Below are 17,294 nucleotides of genomic sequence, written 5' to 3' on the forward strand. Positions count from 1 at the left end.
GGCCGGATGTGGCCCGCGGGCCTTGACCTTGACACATGTGCAGTGTTGCTGTTGAGATCGATCGGTCTGCAAATGTCGGATCCTATACTTATTCCCGGATTCTCCGTTAAAGATTTTTCAGTGGCTCATGTTAATATTTGTAGCCTTAAATATAAGACTCAGGAAATTCAGTCACTGTTGTCAATAAATACGATAAGTTCAATTCAATTCAATTCAATTTTATTTATATAGCGCCAAATCACAACAAAAGTCGCCTCAAGGCGCTTCATAGATACAGAGAAAAACCCAACAATCATATGACCCCCTATGAGCAAGCACTTTGGCGACAGTGGGAAGGAAAAACTCCCTTAGTTAGATAAGTGTGCTGGCTATTTCCGAGACACATTTAGATGCTGCCTTTGAGAATAATGAATTTGAAATAAACGGTTATAAGTTGTATAGGAAGGACAGGAACAGATTTGGAGGGGGCGTAGCCCTATACATTAATGATAATATGGCAAGCAAACTTGCCAGTGCGAGCTGGGTGAGGGCCTCCAGCTCGCACTGGAACGGTTCGCAGCCGAGTGTGAAGCAGCGGGAATGAGGATCAGCACCTCCAAATCTGAGGCCATGGTTCTCAGCCGGAAAAGGGTGGAGTGCCCACTCCGGGTCGGGGATGAGTTCCTGCCCCAAGTGGAGGAGTTCAAGTATCTCGGGGTCTTGTTCGCGAGTGATGGGAGAAGGGAGCCGGAGATCGACAGACGGATTGGGGCTGCAGCTGCAGTAATGCGGACGCTGCACCGGTCCGTCGTGGTGAAGAGGGAGCTGAGTGTAAAAGCGAAGCTCTCAATTTACCGGTCGATCTACGTCCCTACCCTCACCTATGGCCACGAGCTGTGGGTAGTGACCGAAAGAACGAGATCGCGGATACAAGCGGCAGAAATGAGCTTCCTCCGAAGGGTGGCTGGCCTCTCCCTTAGAGATAGGGTGAGAAGTTCGGCCATCCGGGAGGGGCTCAGAGTAGAGCAGCTGCTGCTCCACATCGAAAGGAGCCAGCTGAGGTGGTTCGGGCATCTGACAAGGATGCCCCCTGGGCGCCTCCTGGGTGAGGTGTTCCAGGCATGTCCCACCGGGAGGAGGCCCCGGGGCAGACCCAGGACACGCTGGAGAGATTATATCTCTCGGCTTGCCTGGGAACGCCTTGGTATTCCCCCGGATAAGCTGGAGGAGGTGGCTGGGGAGAGGGAGGTCTGGGCCTCTTTGCTTAGGCTGCTGCCCCCGCGACCCGGCCTCGGATAAAGCGGATGAAAATGGATGGATGGATGGATGGCAAGCAAACTACGTACAGACTTAATGTTTAACGACCTGGAAATTGTGTGGGTTCAGTTACACCCGCTCTATGGCAGGCCTGTATTAGCAGGTTGCTGCTATAGACCCCCAAGTAGTAATATGTTGTATGTAAAACGAATCTGTGAAATGCTGGAAAGAGTAACTGAGGAAAACAAAGACATGTTCTTATTAGGAGACTTTAATATCAATTGGTCAGCTCCTTCTTGTTCTTTAAGGAAAAAGATAAGTTCATCAGCGTCGGCTTGTTGCCTGTCTCAGATGATCACCATTCCCACCCGGGTCACGGTCAACGCTGGAGGTCATAGGTCATCATTATGCATTGATCATATATATACAAATGTTCCTGAGCATTGCTCTAATATTGTTTCTATTCCAGTTGGTTATAGTGACCATAATCTTGTAGGTTTGACCAAGAAAATGAAACCACTGAAAACTGCACAAAAGATTATTTTTCATAGATCATACAAAAATTTCAATGCAGATAAGTATATTAATGACGTAAAAGAAATTCACTGGACTGACATCTGCCTCGAGAGTGACCCTGATATGGCATTATCTATGTTTATTGAAAACTTTTGCTACCTGGCTGACAAACATGCCCCCTTAAAAAGATTTACTGTTAAAAAGAACTACGCACCTTGGTTAGATAATGAACTTAAGGTTGCAATGTCAGAAAGGAATATAGCAAAAGCACATAAGTCTATCAGTCCACAAGAGTGGGCAAGATATCACGAGTTAAGAAATCAAGTAACTAAATTGAATAGGCGCAAGAAGAAAGAATATTATCAACTTAAGCTCAAGGAGGCCAATAAGGACAGCAAAAAGGTGTGGAAAGTTTTAAATAATATAATGGGTAGAGATCTTGCTATGGTGATGTCTCACATCTACACGGGTGGTAGGTTTATAAGTAAAGCTAAGGACATAGCCAATTATTTTGCGAATTATTACAGCAATAAAATAACAAATTTAAAATCTAATATGAGCAAAGGCGATCCCACCTTATCACGTCGTCTTATACAGGATGTTATCATGAATAATAAGCTATGCCAATTTAAGTTTGAGGCAGTGAACGTGCAGATGGTAGAGCGCTTATTGATATCACTTCCTGACGATACATCCTCCGGCTCTGATAACATAGACAGTAAACTGCTCAAACTTCCAGCCAAGTTTGTGTCCCTTCCTATATGTCCCATATGTAATAGATCTTTGGCATGCAGCTTATTTCCATTGCAGTGGAAAGAATCGAAAATAATTCCCATCCCTAAAAACAAGAATGACGTTTTTAATGGTGTCAATAGCAGATCTATTAGTCTGCTCCCCATTCTAAGTAAAATTATGGAGAGGATTGTCTATGAACAAATTCAACGTTACCTAATAGAAAATCAGTTACTCACTCAGTTTCAACATGCCTACAAACCTGGTTATTCCACCAGTTCAGCTCTTATTCACATGACAGATAACTGGTACAAATATCTGGATAATGGGAATTTGGCCGGGGTGGTATTTTTGGATTTTAGTGCTGCATTTGATTTGATAAATCATGATCTTTTGATAGATAAACTAAAATGTTATGGATTTTCACCAGCTGCTTTGTGCTGGATGGAAAGTTATCTGTCTGGAAGAAGGCAAAAGGTTTATTATAATGGTTATTTCTCGGAGGGCTGTGAAATGAACTGTGGTCTACCCCAAGGCAGCTGCTTCGGTCCACTTCTCTACTCAGTCTTTACAAATGATTTGCCGTATGTCCTGGATAAATCTCATCTTGTAATGTATGCTGATGATTCCACCATGTTTTATTCAGCCAGTAGCCACTCTGAATTGACAAGCGTGTTACAACTAGATTTGCTGAATGTGTTTGATTGGATAAGTAAAAACAACATGATTTTAAACGTGTCTAAATCCAAATCCATGTTAATAGGAAGTAGAGTACGCTTAGTCAACAGCCCACAACTAAATCTTTCCATAGCTGGATCGGCATTAGAACAGGTCACCCAGATTAAATTACTTGGTGTTACCATAAACCACCACCTTTCATGGTCTCAGCACATCAACTCTGTTATTAAGAAAATGGGACAGGGCATAGCTATAGCTAGGAAATGCTCTTTTTACATCACTTCTTCAATTATGAAAGATGTCATTAATGCACTAGTATTATCTCATCTAGAGTACTGCTCAATCATTTGTTCTGCAGCTAATAAGACAGATCTGAACAGACTTCAGTTAGTCCAAAATAGGGCGGCCAGATTAGTGTTAAGGTGTTCATACTATACAAGTATTGATAAAATGCACGATAAACTTTCTTGGCTTTCTGTACAAGCTAAATTATACTATGGCTTACTTGTATTTTTAAAGAAAGCAATACTGGTAAACACACCACACTTTTTTTATGCTCAGTTGCAGTATCCAGATGAAATACATAATCATGCTACACGATTCTCAACTAACCACAATTTAGTAACTCCTCGAGTTAAAAGTAACTTTTTGAAAAACTCTGTTATATTTAAAGCATCTTTTCAGTGGAATAAGTTGCCTTATGCAATTAGAGAATTGGCTTCTATTCATAATTTTAAAAATCACCTAAAAGCCTATTTAGGCCGTTTTTAATGTATTTGTAAAAATTGTAGAGGGTAATGTCACTTGTAATGGAAATTGTGTATTTTGTATGAGTGTTGTGTTTTGGTTTTTTTGCTTTTTTATATAATTTTTAATATTCACATGTTTACATTTTCAGAATTGTAAAACCTTATTGTGGATCTAAGAGCCAAATTATGTGGACAATTTGCATCCAACTCATTGTGTAACATTTTATTTGGTGGTATTTGATGGTTTGGGCCCCAGGAAGACTAGCAACCACTGTTGTGGAAGCTAATGGGGTTCCTTATAAATAAACAAAAAAACAAACATGTGCAGTGTTTATACCGTTACGGAAAAAACATGAAAAAAAAAACCCCCATCGGCCCAAAAAAACAAAAAATCACCATCGGCCCACCGGGCAAATGCCCGGTATGCCCGATGGCCAGTCCAGCTATGTATTCATCTCAGCACAACTAAAACATGCTGACTGACCTCAGAGTTTCAAGTCCACATCCTGGACTCTCCAGGAAACCACACAGATGCTTCACTCCTGAATCCTGCAGCTTGTAGTTAGGGCTCAGCTCCAGCAGTCTCAGATGGCAGGGGTTGGACTTCAGTGCTGCTGCCAGATAATCACAGCTGATCTCTGACAAACCACAGACACTCAATCTGTATAAAAAATGAAAGATGTAAGTTTATTAGACAAAGTGTGAGCTTGAAATCATTCAGTGTTTCATCATCTGTTCAGAGCTGAAGAAGGTTCAGAATGTAGAAGTTTAGAAAATGGAAACTCCAAACAGCTGAAGCCAACAGGAAGCAGCTTCAAACAAACACAACAAGAGAAAAAACTCTGAATGTTTCACATTAAAGTCGTACATTTATCATAAAAACAGGACAAAGACTTGAAAAAGTCGTGTTTTTACTTCCAGGAACCACAAGGCTTCACTTTTAAAGGTGAAGTGTGAAAGAAATGGACATATTTGAAGTCCAACACCTTTTTCCAGTCACATTATTAACCCTTTAAGACCTACCATAGAACCAAGTCCGCTAGAGGTTATATTATATGTTTACATGCTGTGGTGCCATTTTTGGGAGCATTTCAAGTTGATATACATCAATACAACCATTATATCCCAAATTTTAATAATATGTCTGAATTAAGTGCAATTACATTTACATATTACATACAATTACATATTAGTAATTACATCCATTGCAAAAAAGTGCAATAAACTACAAAATAATTTAAAATCGTTTTACTTTTTTTTAACATATATTTCTAGTTAGAGAAATTTAAGAGGCTTATCCCTCAAAACTGTAAATACAAAAAAGTTGCACAAAATTGTTTCCCACCACAGGAAATTTATTTTAAGTGTCTTAATAGTTTTATTTTTGAAATACACCAATTTTCATATACTGCAGGAAAAATGAAAATAAATATTATAATGTAAATTTGCAAAAAAAACAGCATTTGCATTAAAATAAACTATTTCCAGCAGTGCAATATGAGTCCTAAGCATCCCAGAAACGACACAGAAAGTCATGAAGTCAAAGATAACTTTTAAAAACACCAGTATAAGCTCATAAGGCCCTGATGGTAAAAAACTACATTTCCACAAAATGACATCACTCCCGCTTTTGGGCAGGACATGGAGGACATATGATAGTTCGCGCTGATGGACGTAGGAAATGTTACAAATAGCTGATCGGATCGGCAAAGCGTGTTTCTGGAATATTATGTTTTTGTTGCTGCAAGTGATTTTTATGCAGTTTTTGCAAAGCTTTATGTGGAAGGAAACTGTGACCGAGGACAAGCTGATGGCATAAGATGTAAGTACAACTCCTCCGGTTTCATATGCAAAAAAATTATTGCGCTAGCTTACGTGGTTGCAGTGATTTAAAAAGAGTTACTCAAAACAGAGCATGCCCGCTCCGACCGGCTTTAAAGGGTTAAAGCAGACAAACTACAAGCTCATTTTCATTCCAACAAGTCATCTTCTGACCTGGACTAACAACACTGGTCTCTATGTGCAGCTGGCTGTGAGACCAGTGCTCAGGGAGCGTCTACAAAGTGCAACACTGAAAGAACATCACACACTCATTTGCTTCCATCATCCAACCTGAAGAGGAAACAGACGGCTCCCCTTCAAAGTAAAAGCTGCTCCTTTTGGACACAGTATCAAAGAAAGTCTACAGTATAACATAGAAAAGACAGAACAAAGTTTTGGTTGTTTTTAAATTGTGCAGAAATGAAACTACACTAAGCTCAATTATGTGACAGACATTTCATCCCATGTCAGTTTGGCCTCATCCTGGGCCGGATTATCCAGCACACACTCTGACCACAGGCCCAGGGGCCACGCACAGCTGGGCTCCATCCAAGAGACAGCAAACAAACCAACACAATAATAAAAAGCACCATGTGATCTTCTTACATCTTCAAGACAAACATAGTAAAAACATCAGCACATTTGTTTCCTGATAAAATGATGTGACAGGTAGAACAGAGTAAAGTGGTGGTGTTACAGCCTTTCTCCCCTCTGCTGCCGAGGCTGTTAGTCTCTCCCAAACTCAGCTACAGGACTTCCAAATGAATGAAAGCAGCAGAAGTGGCTTTACAAATGAAAGAGGAAGAGGAGAAGAAGAGGAGAGGGAGGCCACCCTGACCATCACTCCAGCTGAAAACATCACACTTCCATTAAAGTTGGTGAGAAAATGTTGAGCAGGATGAGCTGCTGGCTAATCTGGAGGCTGTAGCAGCAGCTCACAGTCACAGTGGATTTCCACTCATGAAAAAGCTCTGGCTGCTTCATTTCTCATCTCATATCAGAGACTTTAATGCTTCACTGAAGCTGTACTGTGATGCTTCCATATTCCAGTGAGGCCTCCATAATGATTTCAGCTGTTCTGTACACACACTGTGTGCCCTGTATGGCTCAAAGTCTCTGCAGCCTGTTTTTACCTGCTATCATCAGATCTTCATCATCCTCATTCGCATCCCTCACACACTCTACAGCCTCATCAGCACTGACTTCATCTTTACTGACTGATGGAGCACAACATGAACCTGTGGAGGCTGAAACACTGTCCTGTCAAACATCTCCCCGTCACCACTCCACTTCTGTCAGCCTTTAAATGAACCCTGCTCAAGTCTGTCACTTCTGTTTGGAGCCAAAAGGAAAAACTGTTGTTCAGTCGTTTGGAAAGACAACATTTCTGAAAGCACTCAAACTTCTTCACATTTGTCTTCAGACACATCCTGAACATGTAGGAACTAAAGAAAGTTTCAAACATCAATCAAAGACCTGAAATATAGAAAAACAACAACAGCCGCAGTCAGTGAACTCACCTCAGAGTCTCCAGTCGACAGTTTGGACTCTCCAGTCCAGCACACAGAAGCTTCACACCTGAATCCTGCAGCTTGTTGTTACTAATGTCCAGCTCTGTCAGATGGGAGGGGTTGGACTTCAGAGCTGAGGCCACAACTTCACAGTGAGACTCTGAGAGTCGACACTGAGTCAGTCTGTGATGATAGAAAAAATAAAATGTGTTATTATAAAAGCAGAAAATCTGCATTATAAACACAGACTGAATATATATGAAGACAAAACAGAGTGAGGTCATAATCTGATGAATCTGCTCTTCACATCTGTGCTTCAGCTCCTCTTACTGTGTTTGACATGACACAACGATTGAGTCTCTCTCAGACCTGCAGACTTTTAATGAGAATCTTTGTTTGGCTTTAATCTGCAGATGAAGGAGGAAGATGGTGTCACATTTAGGCTTCCATAATGTCCACAGTCTGTCACTGAGATCTGATCCAGAGTCAGAGTGAAGACACACATTTGGACTGTTTCCTGTTTTGACTCCAGAACATTTTGAATGAGTTCAGCTCAGTGAAGAGTTCCAGCTGGAAAGATGATCTCTGTTTGCTACCTGCTGTCAGGTACGACTGTTCACGTCCACACGCAGGAAAAACCTGCTGACTGTTACCAAACGGAGCAGAAATCTCATCACTGGACAATAATGATGAATGAACTCAGAGCTGCTGATATCAGATCTGATTTCAGGGGAACTAAACACAGAAATGATTGGCTCATTTGAGCTTTCTGAGCCATTATCTGCTGCTGTGTCGCTAGTTGGCAGAAAATGATTTGTATTCCTGTTCAGGGCTTCAGTGTTTATGAGTCCAGATCCAGGTGACAGCAGGTCAAAATGATGTTACCTGTCTGTGTCCAGCAGCAGACTGTATTCACTTTGAATATTGTTATAACCTGACATGGATCAGTTTGTCTTTGATTGGTTTGTAAATGTCACTGTTTCCATTGGACCTGAGTGACGTACAAAGACAGAGAGGGAGAGAAAGGAGAGAGAGGATGGAGACAGCAAAGAGAGAGCAAACACAAACAGGTGAGAGTGGACAGGTGACCAAGGTCAGCAACCAATCAGAGAGCTTCTGTTTGACCCACAGTCACTGATGATGACTGCACATAACCAAGCAGTGTGTTACTCTGATATCAAATATGGATCCTGCTCTTATAATAATGATCATCAGATGATATTATTGTGTTATTTTGTAGCTGAATACGATGTTTGTGTGATTATCAGTGAAAGAAGCAGTGAGGAGGATGGAGAGAGAGAGAGGACAGAGGGAGAAGTTAGAAACACTAAAAGGATTTTTCATGGATTTCATGGATGATTTGAGTGATTTCCAGCAGGACACTTAAACATGTCAGTGGACATCCTAAAGAACATATTCACTGATATGAAACGTGTCATTGAACAGGATCAATATCAGTGGAAACATGGTGGAAACAGCTGTGACTGCATGGATGTGACACACTTCAAATCTGTTCTCCACTCTTGGATTTGGGATCCATGGAGCTGCTGCTGAGTCTGTACAATAAAGGAATGGTGTGGAAGGTTGCAGCGTACGGACACAAACACTTTGTGGTTACAATCTGATTTTATTTTCAACATTAAACTACTAACCTACACTGATCAATGATGTTAGTGATCACATCTGGACTCATCCAGCCTTTCTGCAGTTCCTCACAGCTGGAATCAGTCTCTGTCGTCCCCGCTCTGATGTTTTGTACTTCAGCAGGTCCAACTCATCCAGAACCTCCTCTGACATCTGCAGCATGAAGGCCAGAGCTGAGCACTGGATCTCAGAGAGTTTCTTCTCTGATCTGTTCTCTGACTTCAGGAACTCTTGGATCTCCTGAAATAATGAGAGGTGGTTCATCTCCATCAGACAGTGGAAGATGTTGATGCTTCTGTCAGGAGAGATTTTATCACTGTTCATCTCCTTCAGGTTGTTGATGACTCTCTGGATGGTTCCTGGACTGATCTCTGTCTGACCCAGCAGACCTACTAAGAGTCTCTGGTTGGACTCCAGACAGAGGCCATGAAGGAAGCGAACAAACAGGTCCAGGTGGCCATTTTTACTCTGGAGGGATTTCTCCATGACTCTCCTCAGAAATACATCAAGTGATTGGAGATCTTTGTTATCAAAAAGACTGAAAATCATCTTGATTAAAGATTCTGATTTTAGAAACATCTTCAGCACCTCTGTCTTCCTGCTGGTGTGACAGTGGAACATGTAGACAGCAGCCAGAAACTCCTGAATGCTCAGATGAACAAAGCAGTAGACTGGTTTCTGGAAGATCACACACTCTCTTTTGAAGATCTCTGTACAAACTCCTGAGTACACCGAGGCCTCTGTCACATCCAGACCACACTGCTCCAGGTCTTCTTGGTAGAACATGATGTTTCGTTTCTCCAGATGTTCAAACGCCAGCCTCCCCAGCTTCAGAAGAACTTCCCTGTCAGCCTCCGTCAGCTCCTGTGGACTCGTCTCACGTCCCTCATGGTACTTGTTCTTCTTCCTGTTTGTCTGAAGCAGCAGGAAGTGTGAGTACATGTCAGTCAGGGTCTTGGGCAGCTCTCCTCTCTGCTCTGTAGTCAACATGTGCTCCAGAACTGTAGCAGTGATCCAGCAGAAGACTGGGATACTACACATGATGTGGAGGCTCCTGGATGTCTTCATGTGGGAGATGATTCTGCTGGACAGCTCTTCATCACTGAATCTCCTCCTGAAGTAATCCTCCTTCTGGGCGTCAGTGAAGCCTCGTACTTCTGTTAGCCTGTCAACACATGTAGGAGGGATCTGATTGGCTGCTGCGGGTCGGGAAGTTATCCAGACAAGAGCCGAGAGAAGCAGATTTCCCTGGATGAGGTTTGTCAGCAGCTGGCTGACTGATGACTTCTGTGTGACATCAGACAGCAGCTTCCTGTTGGTGAAATCCAATGAAAGTCTGCTTTCATCCAGGCCGTCAAAGATGAACAAAAGCTGAGAGACAGCCAGCTTCTCTGCTGTAACCTTCTGTAATGTTGGATGGAAAACATGGAGCAGCTCCAGAAGACTGTACTGCTCATCTCTGATCAGGTTCAGCTCCCTGAATGAAAGCAGAACCACCACACTGACATGTTGGTTCTCCAAGCCCTCTGCCCAGTCCAGAGTGAACATCTGCACTGAGAAGGTTTTTCCAACACCAGCCACGCCGTTGGTCAGAACCACTCTGATGGGTCTCTGTTGGTCAGGTAAGGCTTTAAAGATGTCCTGGCACCTGATTGGAGCGTCATGGAGGGCGTCCATCTTGGAAGCTGTCTCCAGCTGCCTCACCTCATGTTGGGTATGAACCTCTTCACTCTGTCCCTCTGTGATGTAGAGGTCAGTGTAGATCCTGTTGAGGAGGGTTCTACTTCCTGTTTCATCACTTCCTTCAGTCACACGTTCACATCTCCTCCTCAGACTGATCTTATGTTCATCTAAAACCTCCTGCAGACCAACATCTGCTGAAAGAAAGAAAAACAATGAGACTAAAGAGAAAGAAAACTCTTCAATGTCTGAACAACACAAGAAGTCCAGTTTTCAGAAATGAGTCCATCAGCAGACAGATGTTCAGTCTTACTTTGTACACAGCTGCTCTGACTGACTGTCTGCAGTCCAGCTCTGCTTCTGGATCTTTCTCCACACTGTGCAGAAGCTCTGATGGTGACACAGAAAAGTCAAAGTGGAGATACTTCTGTCCACCTTTGATTAGACTCATTATAAAAAGGAAAACAAAGTTTGAACACAGTCATGTTTCCAGTTCACTGACTTACATTTATTCCATGGACACTCACTCTAACCTGAACCACAGCTACAACCCAACATTGTTGAGGCCTCATCTCCTCCTTTCCTGACTGTAGAGGTTAAATATGCAACAATCAACAAATAAAAGAATTTGGTTCATTTCAAAGAAACTCACACGGTGACCAAGTAAAGTAACCATAGTAAAGGAGACAACATCCCGTTGATGGTGGGATTATTTGAAAGATTTGCTTTAGTCACGTCACCAAATGCAGTTGAACCACCCGTGGATCCATGTTTGACCATTCTACCACTCTGAGCTCTGCTTTTGAATCATTTCATTATTATCATCATTCATTTATTCATTCTTTGGAGGGGGGCTATTTCCTAATGCCGCCCTAATAAGCTGATGTTCAAGGGGAAATATAACAGAAACTCTTTCAGTGTTATTCATTAATAAATTAACAGATAAACTGTGAAGAAGAAAAAAACTGAGATTTAAAGGAGAGAGTGAGAAACATGATCATCCATCCTCATAATACATGTTTATCAGTATCTGCTGTGACCATACTGCAGTAATAACTACAAGTCTACATTTCTGTGACTGTTGATCAATCACAGCAGGAATCTGAGCTCATCTCTGCACACAGAGCAGCTTCAGCTCTGGGATAAACTGCTCGCTTCACGTCCTTCTCAGCTCACAGACATTCATCCTGATAGTTTCCTTTAACATTTGATGGTATAATTCATCTGAGTTTACACTTTATCTGCATGAATACAGAAAAACAGAGCCAAACACCATAAACCATCAGTTTCACCATGTAGAATATATTGTTGTTTCCTTGCTTTTAATTCAGAGAAAAACTCTGATTTGGATTTTCTCTGTTCTCTTTGCCACAGCCCATCCCAGCAGCAGCTGAAGCAGCTGACTGTCACAACACTGAATAACACTTTAGGAGGAACGTCTTGATGCATTCTCAATCATCCAGGAAAGTAAATCTCCAAAAGTGGATTCTGTTCATCTGGACGTAGCATAAGTGTGTCCCAGCTGGACTTTTGTCAAAGCTGGAAAGGCGCCTAAAGAAAGCTCCAGCCGATCCAGGTGAGAAGGACAACCGCTGCCTAAGAGAAAACCTGTAGTGATCCCGTACGTGTCAGGAGTATCGGAGCAGTTGAGATGCATTTTTTCTAAACACCGGGTCTCTGTGGCTTTTAAACCCAAAAACACGCTGCACCAAAAACTGGTCTACCCCAAGGATCGGGTCCCCCGACACAAACAGAGTAACATAGTGTACGCTGTTAAGTGCAAGAGGATTGCCAGGATTTATACATCGGGGAAACCAAACAACCTCTGGCTACAACACAGAAGAGCCACCTCGTCAGGCCAGGACTCTGCAGTCTATTTACACCTACAGGCCAGTGGACACTTTTTCAATGATGAGGATGTAACATCCTGGAGGAACGCTGGTTTGAGGGTGGAGTCAAGTAGGCCATTTAGTGAAAAGGGAAAGACCATCTCTGAAACGAGGAGGGGGCCTAAGGGTACATCTGTCACCATCTTACAATGCTGTGATTGCAGCCATTCCCCAGCTCGCTGTGAATGGTACTCATGACCATTGATCAGTGGTTGTTGATCAATGGTCATGAGAATTTGCATAATTAAGATTAAGGAACTGACCTCCCAGCCCATTGTTCCTTCAGTGGGCTGGTTTCAGTCATTATGTAAATGTCCTGTTTATAAGATTGAAACCTGCAGTCAGGTGAGACTGAAGGAGTCACCTGGATGAGAGACGAAACGTTTCTCCCACAAAACGCTACGAACAGATGAACAGAATCAACTTTTGGAGAACATTGAATCAGTATTTCAGCTTTATGTCTGTCTCCACGTCGGTTGAGTGTGAAGTGCATATGAGAGCATGAGGGTGGGAATGGATGTTTGTGTCTGTGTGTGCCTGTATGTCTGTGTCTATATGTCAGGTTGGGTATCAGACGCCACCTCTCTGGGGACATCTCAGGCCCTCCAAGGTATGGAGGCCTATCTCCCTATATAAAAAATTCAGGAGACTAATTTTCCATGAAGTATATTTGGGAAACATGTACAATTACTTTTTAATTATTCAATAAATAATGTTTGATTAAAACCTAACTATGAATGTGTTTCAGGGAACGCTGAGGATAACTGCATTGCACCTTGTCCCTGTGTATGAGCCCTTAGTGCGCAGGGAGCCACCAGCCACCCGCACAGTGCAGAGATGGTCAGAGGAGAGCGAGGAGGCTCTTAAGGACTGTTTTGAGTCGACTGTGTGGGAGGTGATCTGTGACGACCACGGAGAGGACATCGACGGCCTTACTACATGCATTACTGACTATATTAATTTCTGTGTGGATAACACCGTACCTACCAGGACTGTACGGTGTTTCTCCAACAACAAACCTTGGATTACCCCAGAAATTAAAGCTGTCCTCAAGCAGAAGAGGAGGGCCTTCAAATCCAAAGACAAAGAGGAGTTGAAAAGGGTGCAGAGAGAGTTGAGGGGACTGATAAGGAATGGGAAGGACAGCTACAGGCAGAAGATGGAGAAACAGCTTCAGCAAAACAACGTTGGTGAAGTCTGGAGAGGCCTCAGAACCATCTCGGGCCACAAACAGCAGAACTCTCTGCCTGGGAGGGATGTGAGATGGGCAAATGAACTGAATCATTTCTTCAACAGATTTGATTCAGCCATGAGGCAGTCTGCAACATCGGCTGCAGACTCACCCACCCCCACTGCTGCTGTTCCACCTCTGACACCTCAGACACTTCACACCTCTTCTATTCACCCTGCTCACTCCCCCCCACCCCCAACTGCAGCATCTAATACACACTCAACACAAGCCTCCAGCCTGTCTCTCTCAACCACCCAGGTTAGGAGGGAACTGAGGAGGATTAATGGCAAGAAGGCAGCGGGTCCAGATGGCATCAGCTCGAGGGTCGTCAGGTCCTGCGCGGACCAACTGTGTGGGGTGATGGAGCACCTCTTCAACCTGAGCCTGAGGTTGGGAAGAGTCCCACAGCTCTGGAAAACCTCCTGTGTTGTTCCAGTGCCAAAGACTTCACGCCCCAAGGACCTCAACAGCTATAGGCCGGTGGCTCTGACATCCCACCTGATGAAGACCCTGGAGCGGTTGGTCCTGGCTCAGCTTCGGCGCCTAACAAGCTCATCACTGGACCCACTTCAGTTTGCCTACCAGCCTGGCATTGGAGCGGATGATGCCGTTATTCACCTCCTACATCGTTCCCTCGCTCACCTGGAGACCGCTGGAAGCACTGTGAGAATCATGTTCTTTGATTTCTCCAGTGCCTTCAACACCATTCTTCCCTCGGTTCTGAAGGACAAGCTGGAGAACTCTGGAGTGGACCATCACCTCACTACCTGGATTTTGGACTACCTCACCGACCGACCACAGTATGTGAGGACTCAGGGCTGTGTGTCGGACAGGGTCGTCTGCAGTACGGGGGCCCCACAGGGAACGGTTCTGGCTCCGTTCCTCTTCACCATCTACACTGCAGACTTCTCCCACAACTCCACCCAGTGCTTCCTGCAGAAGTTCTCTGATGACTCTGCAATAGTCGGCCTCATCACTGATGGGGAAGACAAGGAGTACAGAGGTCTGACCCAAGACTTTGTGGACTGGTGCCAGCTGAACTACCTCCAGATCAACGCCAGTAAAACCAAGGAACTGGTGGTAGACTTCCGCAGGCACAAGCATTCTCCACTGCAACCACTGAACATCCAGGGTATGGACATTGAGGCTGTGGACAGCTACAGGTACCTTGGTGTTCATCTGAACAATAGACTTAACTGGAATCATAACTCAGACGCCCTCTACAGGAAAGGGCAGAGCAGGCTGTACTTGCTGCGGAGACTCAGGTCGTTTGGAGTGGAGGGCCCACTCCTGAAGACCTTCTATGACTCTGTGGTGGCTTCTGCTATCTTTTATGGTGTGGTCTGCTGGGGCGGCAGCATCTCTGCTGGGGACAGGAAGAGACTGAACAGGGTGATCCGAAGGGCCAGCTCTGTTCTAGGATGCCCTCTGGACCCAGTGGAGGTGGTGAGTGACAGGAGAATGGTGGCTAAGCTGTCATCCCTGTTGGACAACATCTCCCACCCCATGCAGCAGACTGTGACAGCACTGAGCAGCTCCTTCAGTGGGAGACTGCGGCACCCACGGTGTGGGACGGAGAGATTTCGCAGGTCTTTCCTCCCCACTGCTGTCAGCCTCCACAACAAAGACTTTACCTGAACAAACACACACATCCACACATGTGCAATAACACTAAGTGCAATAATCTTTTCTGGCATCGTTGTATTTTTACTCAGTTGTATATAGCATTTGTATTCTATTTTTATCTTATTGTATATTTTTATTCTATTTTATTCTACTGTATATAGTATATTATTTTTATTCTATTCTGTACAGCTGTGTACTGTATTTATTCTTATCGTATTCAAATTTTTGCTTCATAACTTTTGCACTGTCCACTTCCTGCTGTGACAAAACAAATTTCCCACGTGTGGGACTAATAAAGGTTATCTTATCTTATCTTATTGTTTGCTCCATGTTAGATGCTAATGCTGACCGCAGCATGATTGAAATGGTAAAGCAAAACAAAAGAAAAGAAACACATAAGTCTTAGTATCATTACTTGCCAATCATGATAAAAATGTTGACTAATAGTATTCACCAAACAGAATATGAGTGTTTTATTTTTCCTTTCCAGGTGCAGTGTGAATCTTGCCAAAGATGGGCACATTTTGAATGTGAAAAATATAAAGAGAGCAACGAAGAATATAAATGCAAAAAATGTAAGGAAAACACAGAACAACTTCAAATAAAAACAGCTGTCTTTTCCCCTCCATGTGTGTTTGTATTCTTTGTCAACATTAGATGATTGTGTGCAGGAAGCATGTTTTAATAGTGTGATTTGGCCATCTGAACATGTTACCTAAATAAATCCAAGCAGGAAGCATGTTATTAACGTCCTAGCGAAATAACTCAAAGTTTTGAAGTGATTGGGCCATCTGAACATGCTACCTATATAAATCCAAGCAGGAAGCATGTTTTAATATTGTCATTGGGCCATCTGAACACGCTACCTATACAACGGAGCCATTAACCACGTAAGGTAGCATATTCTGATAAGGTAGCACGGATTGATAGACAAGACCATAAATTTACGCTACGGTAGGATGTTTTGACAGAACACCGGGACAAACTGTGTTCCTTCTCAGCTCAACACGAAATGCGTAATATTTTCTCTGAATACAGAACAATTCAGTTTTTTACGGGACGGTTGGAAACTCTACTAAAATAAAGTTCACTATCAGTAACATCACAGCACCACCCAGCTGTATAGAAACTCCGTCATGCTAGCTAGTAGCAGTACGAGTTATTGTAACTGACTGTAAAAAGTCAGCACAAGGAAAATAAACTCCACCTAAACTTGGTTTATATCTGACCCAGATAGAATGCAGGGCCCTATTTCAAGAAGCCGGTTTAGTGCAAACTCTGAGTAAGTATACCCTGAGTTAACGAAAACTCTGGGTTTTCGGTTTCACAAAGCGAGTTTAGATTAATTCTGACTGAGTTACTATGACACTCCGTGAAGCTAACCTGCTCCCCAGCAGGTTTACTCCAACTAACCCTGACTTTCTCCGCCTCTTTGTCGGAAACCTGACTGTAGGAAGTGTCAGACATGGCGTGCCCCTTCCTTGAAGAGCCAGTAGATGTTGAAGCCCAAATTCTCCGCAGAGCTCTCCGCCGGGAGAGAGTGATTAGAGCGCGTTTGGACATTTTACCATTTCCTGATGATTTTCTGTGTGAACGTTACCGTTTTTCAGCACAATCTATAATTTATTTGAATAACATCCTCAGGCCTAATATTGCTCATGTGACACATTGTGGACATTCTCTCAGTTCTGTACATATTATTTGTATTGCATTTTTTTGCAAACGGGAGCTTTCTGTATAATATTGATGACGCTGAGCACGTTTCCAAGGCTACCGTCTGTCGGGCAGTCAGGAATGTTACAGTTGCACTGAAACGTCTCCTGCACTCGTTTGTGGTGTTCCCCGGTCATAGACCCACAAGATTTATCAAAGAGAGATTCCACAAAATTGCAGGTATCAGGATGAACAAAACTTAATACATGATGTGGTGATACTTGAACTACTACTTAAATTTTACATTTATTTTCACGGTTCCCAGGCG

The 17,294-nt window shown here is 43.2% G+C and overlaps 1 protein-coding gene across 1 annotated transcript; it reads right to left on the minus strand.

The window, feature by feature from the left end:
* Nucleotides 1-8,932: 8,932 nt before the first annotated feature.
* On the minus strand, nt 8,933-10,971 carry LOC112432139 (protein NLRC3-like; the record flags this gene model as incomplete). The annotated part of the gene is made up of 2 exons (XM_076882278.1): nt 8,933-10,764; nt 10,881-10,971. Coding segments are annotated over 2 exons (1,923 nt in total), but the record flags the coding sequence as incomplete, so codon positions are not given.
* Nucleotides 10,972-17,294: the final 6,323 nt, after the last annotated feature.

The sequence above is a fragment of the Maylandia zebra genome, linkage group LG3, assembly GCF_041146795.1.
Source record: "Maylandia zebra isolate NMK-2024a linkage group LG3, Mzebra_GT3a, whole genome shotgun sequence".
Taxonomy (NCBI): domain Eukaryota; kingdom Metazoa; phylum Chordata; class Actinopteri; order Cichliformes; family Cichlidae; genus Maylandia; species Maylandia zebra.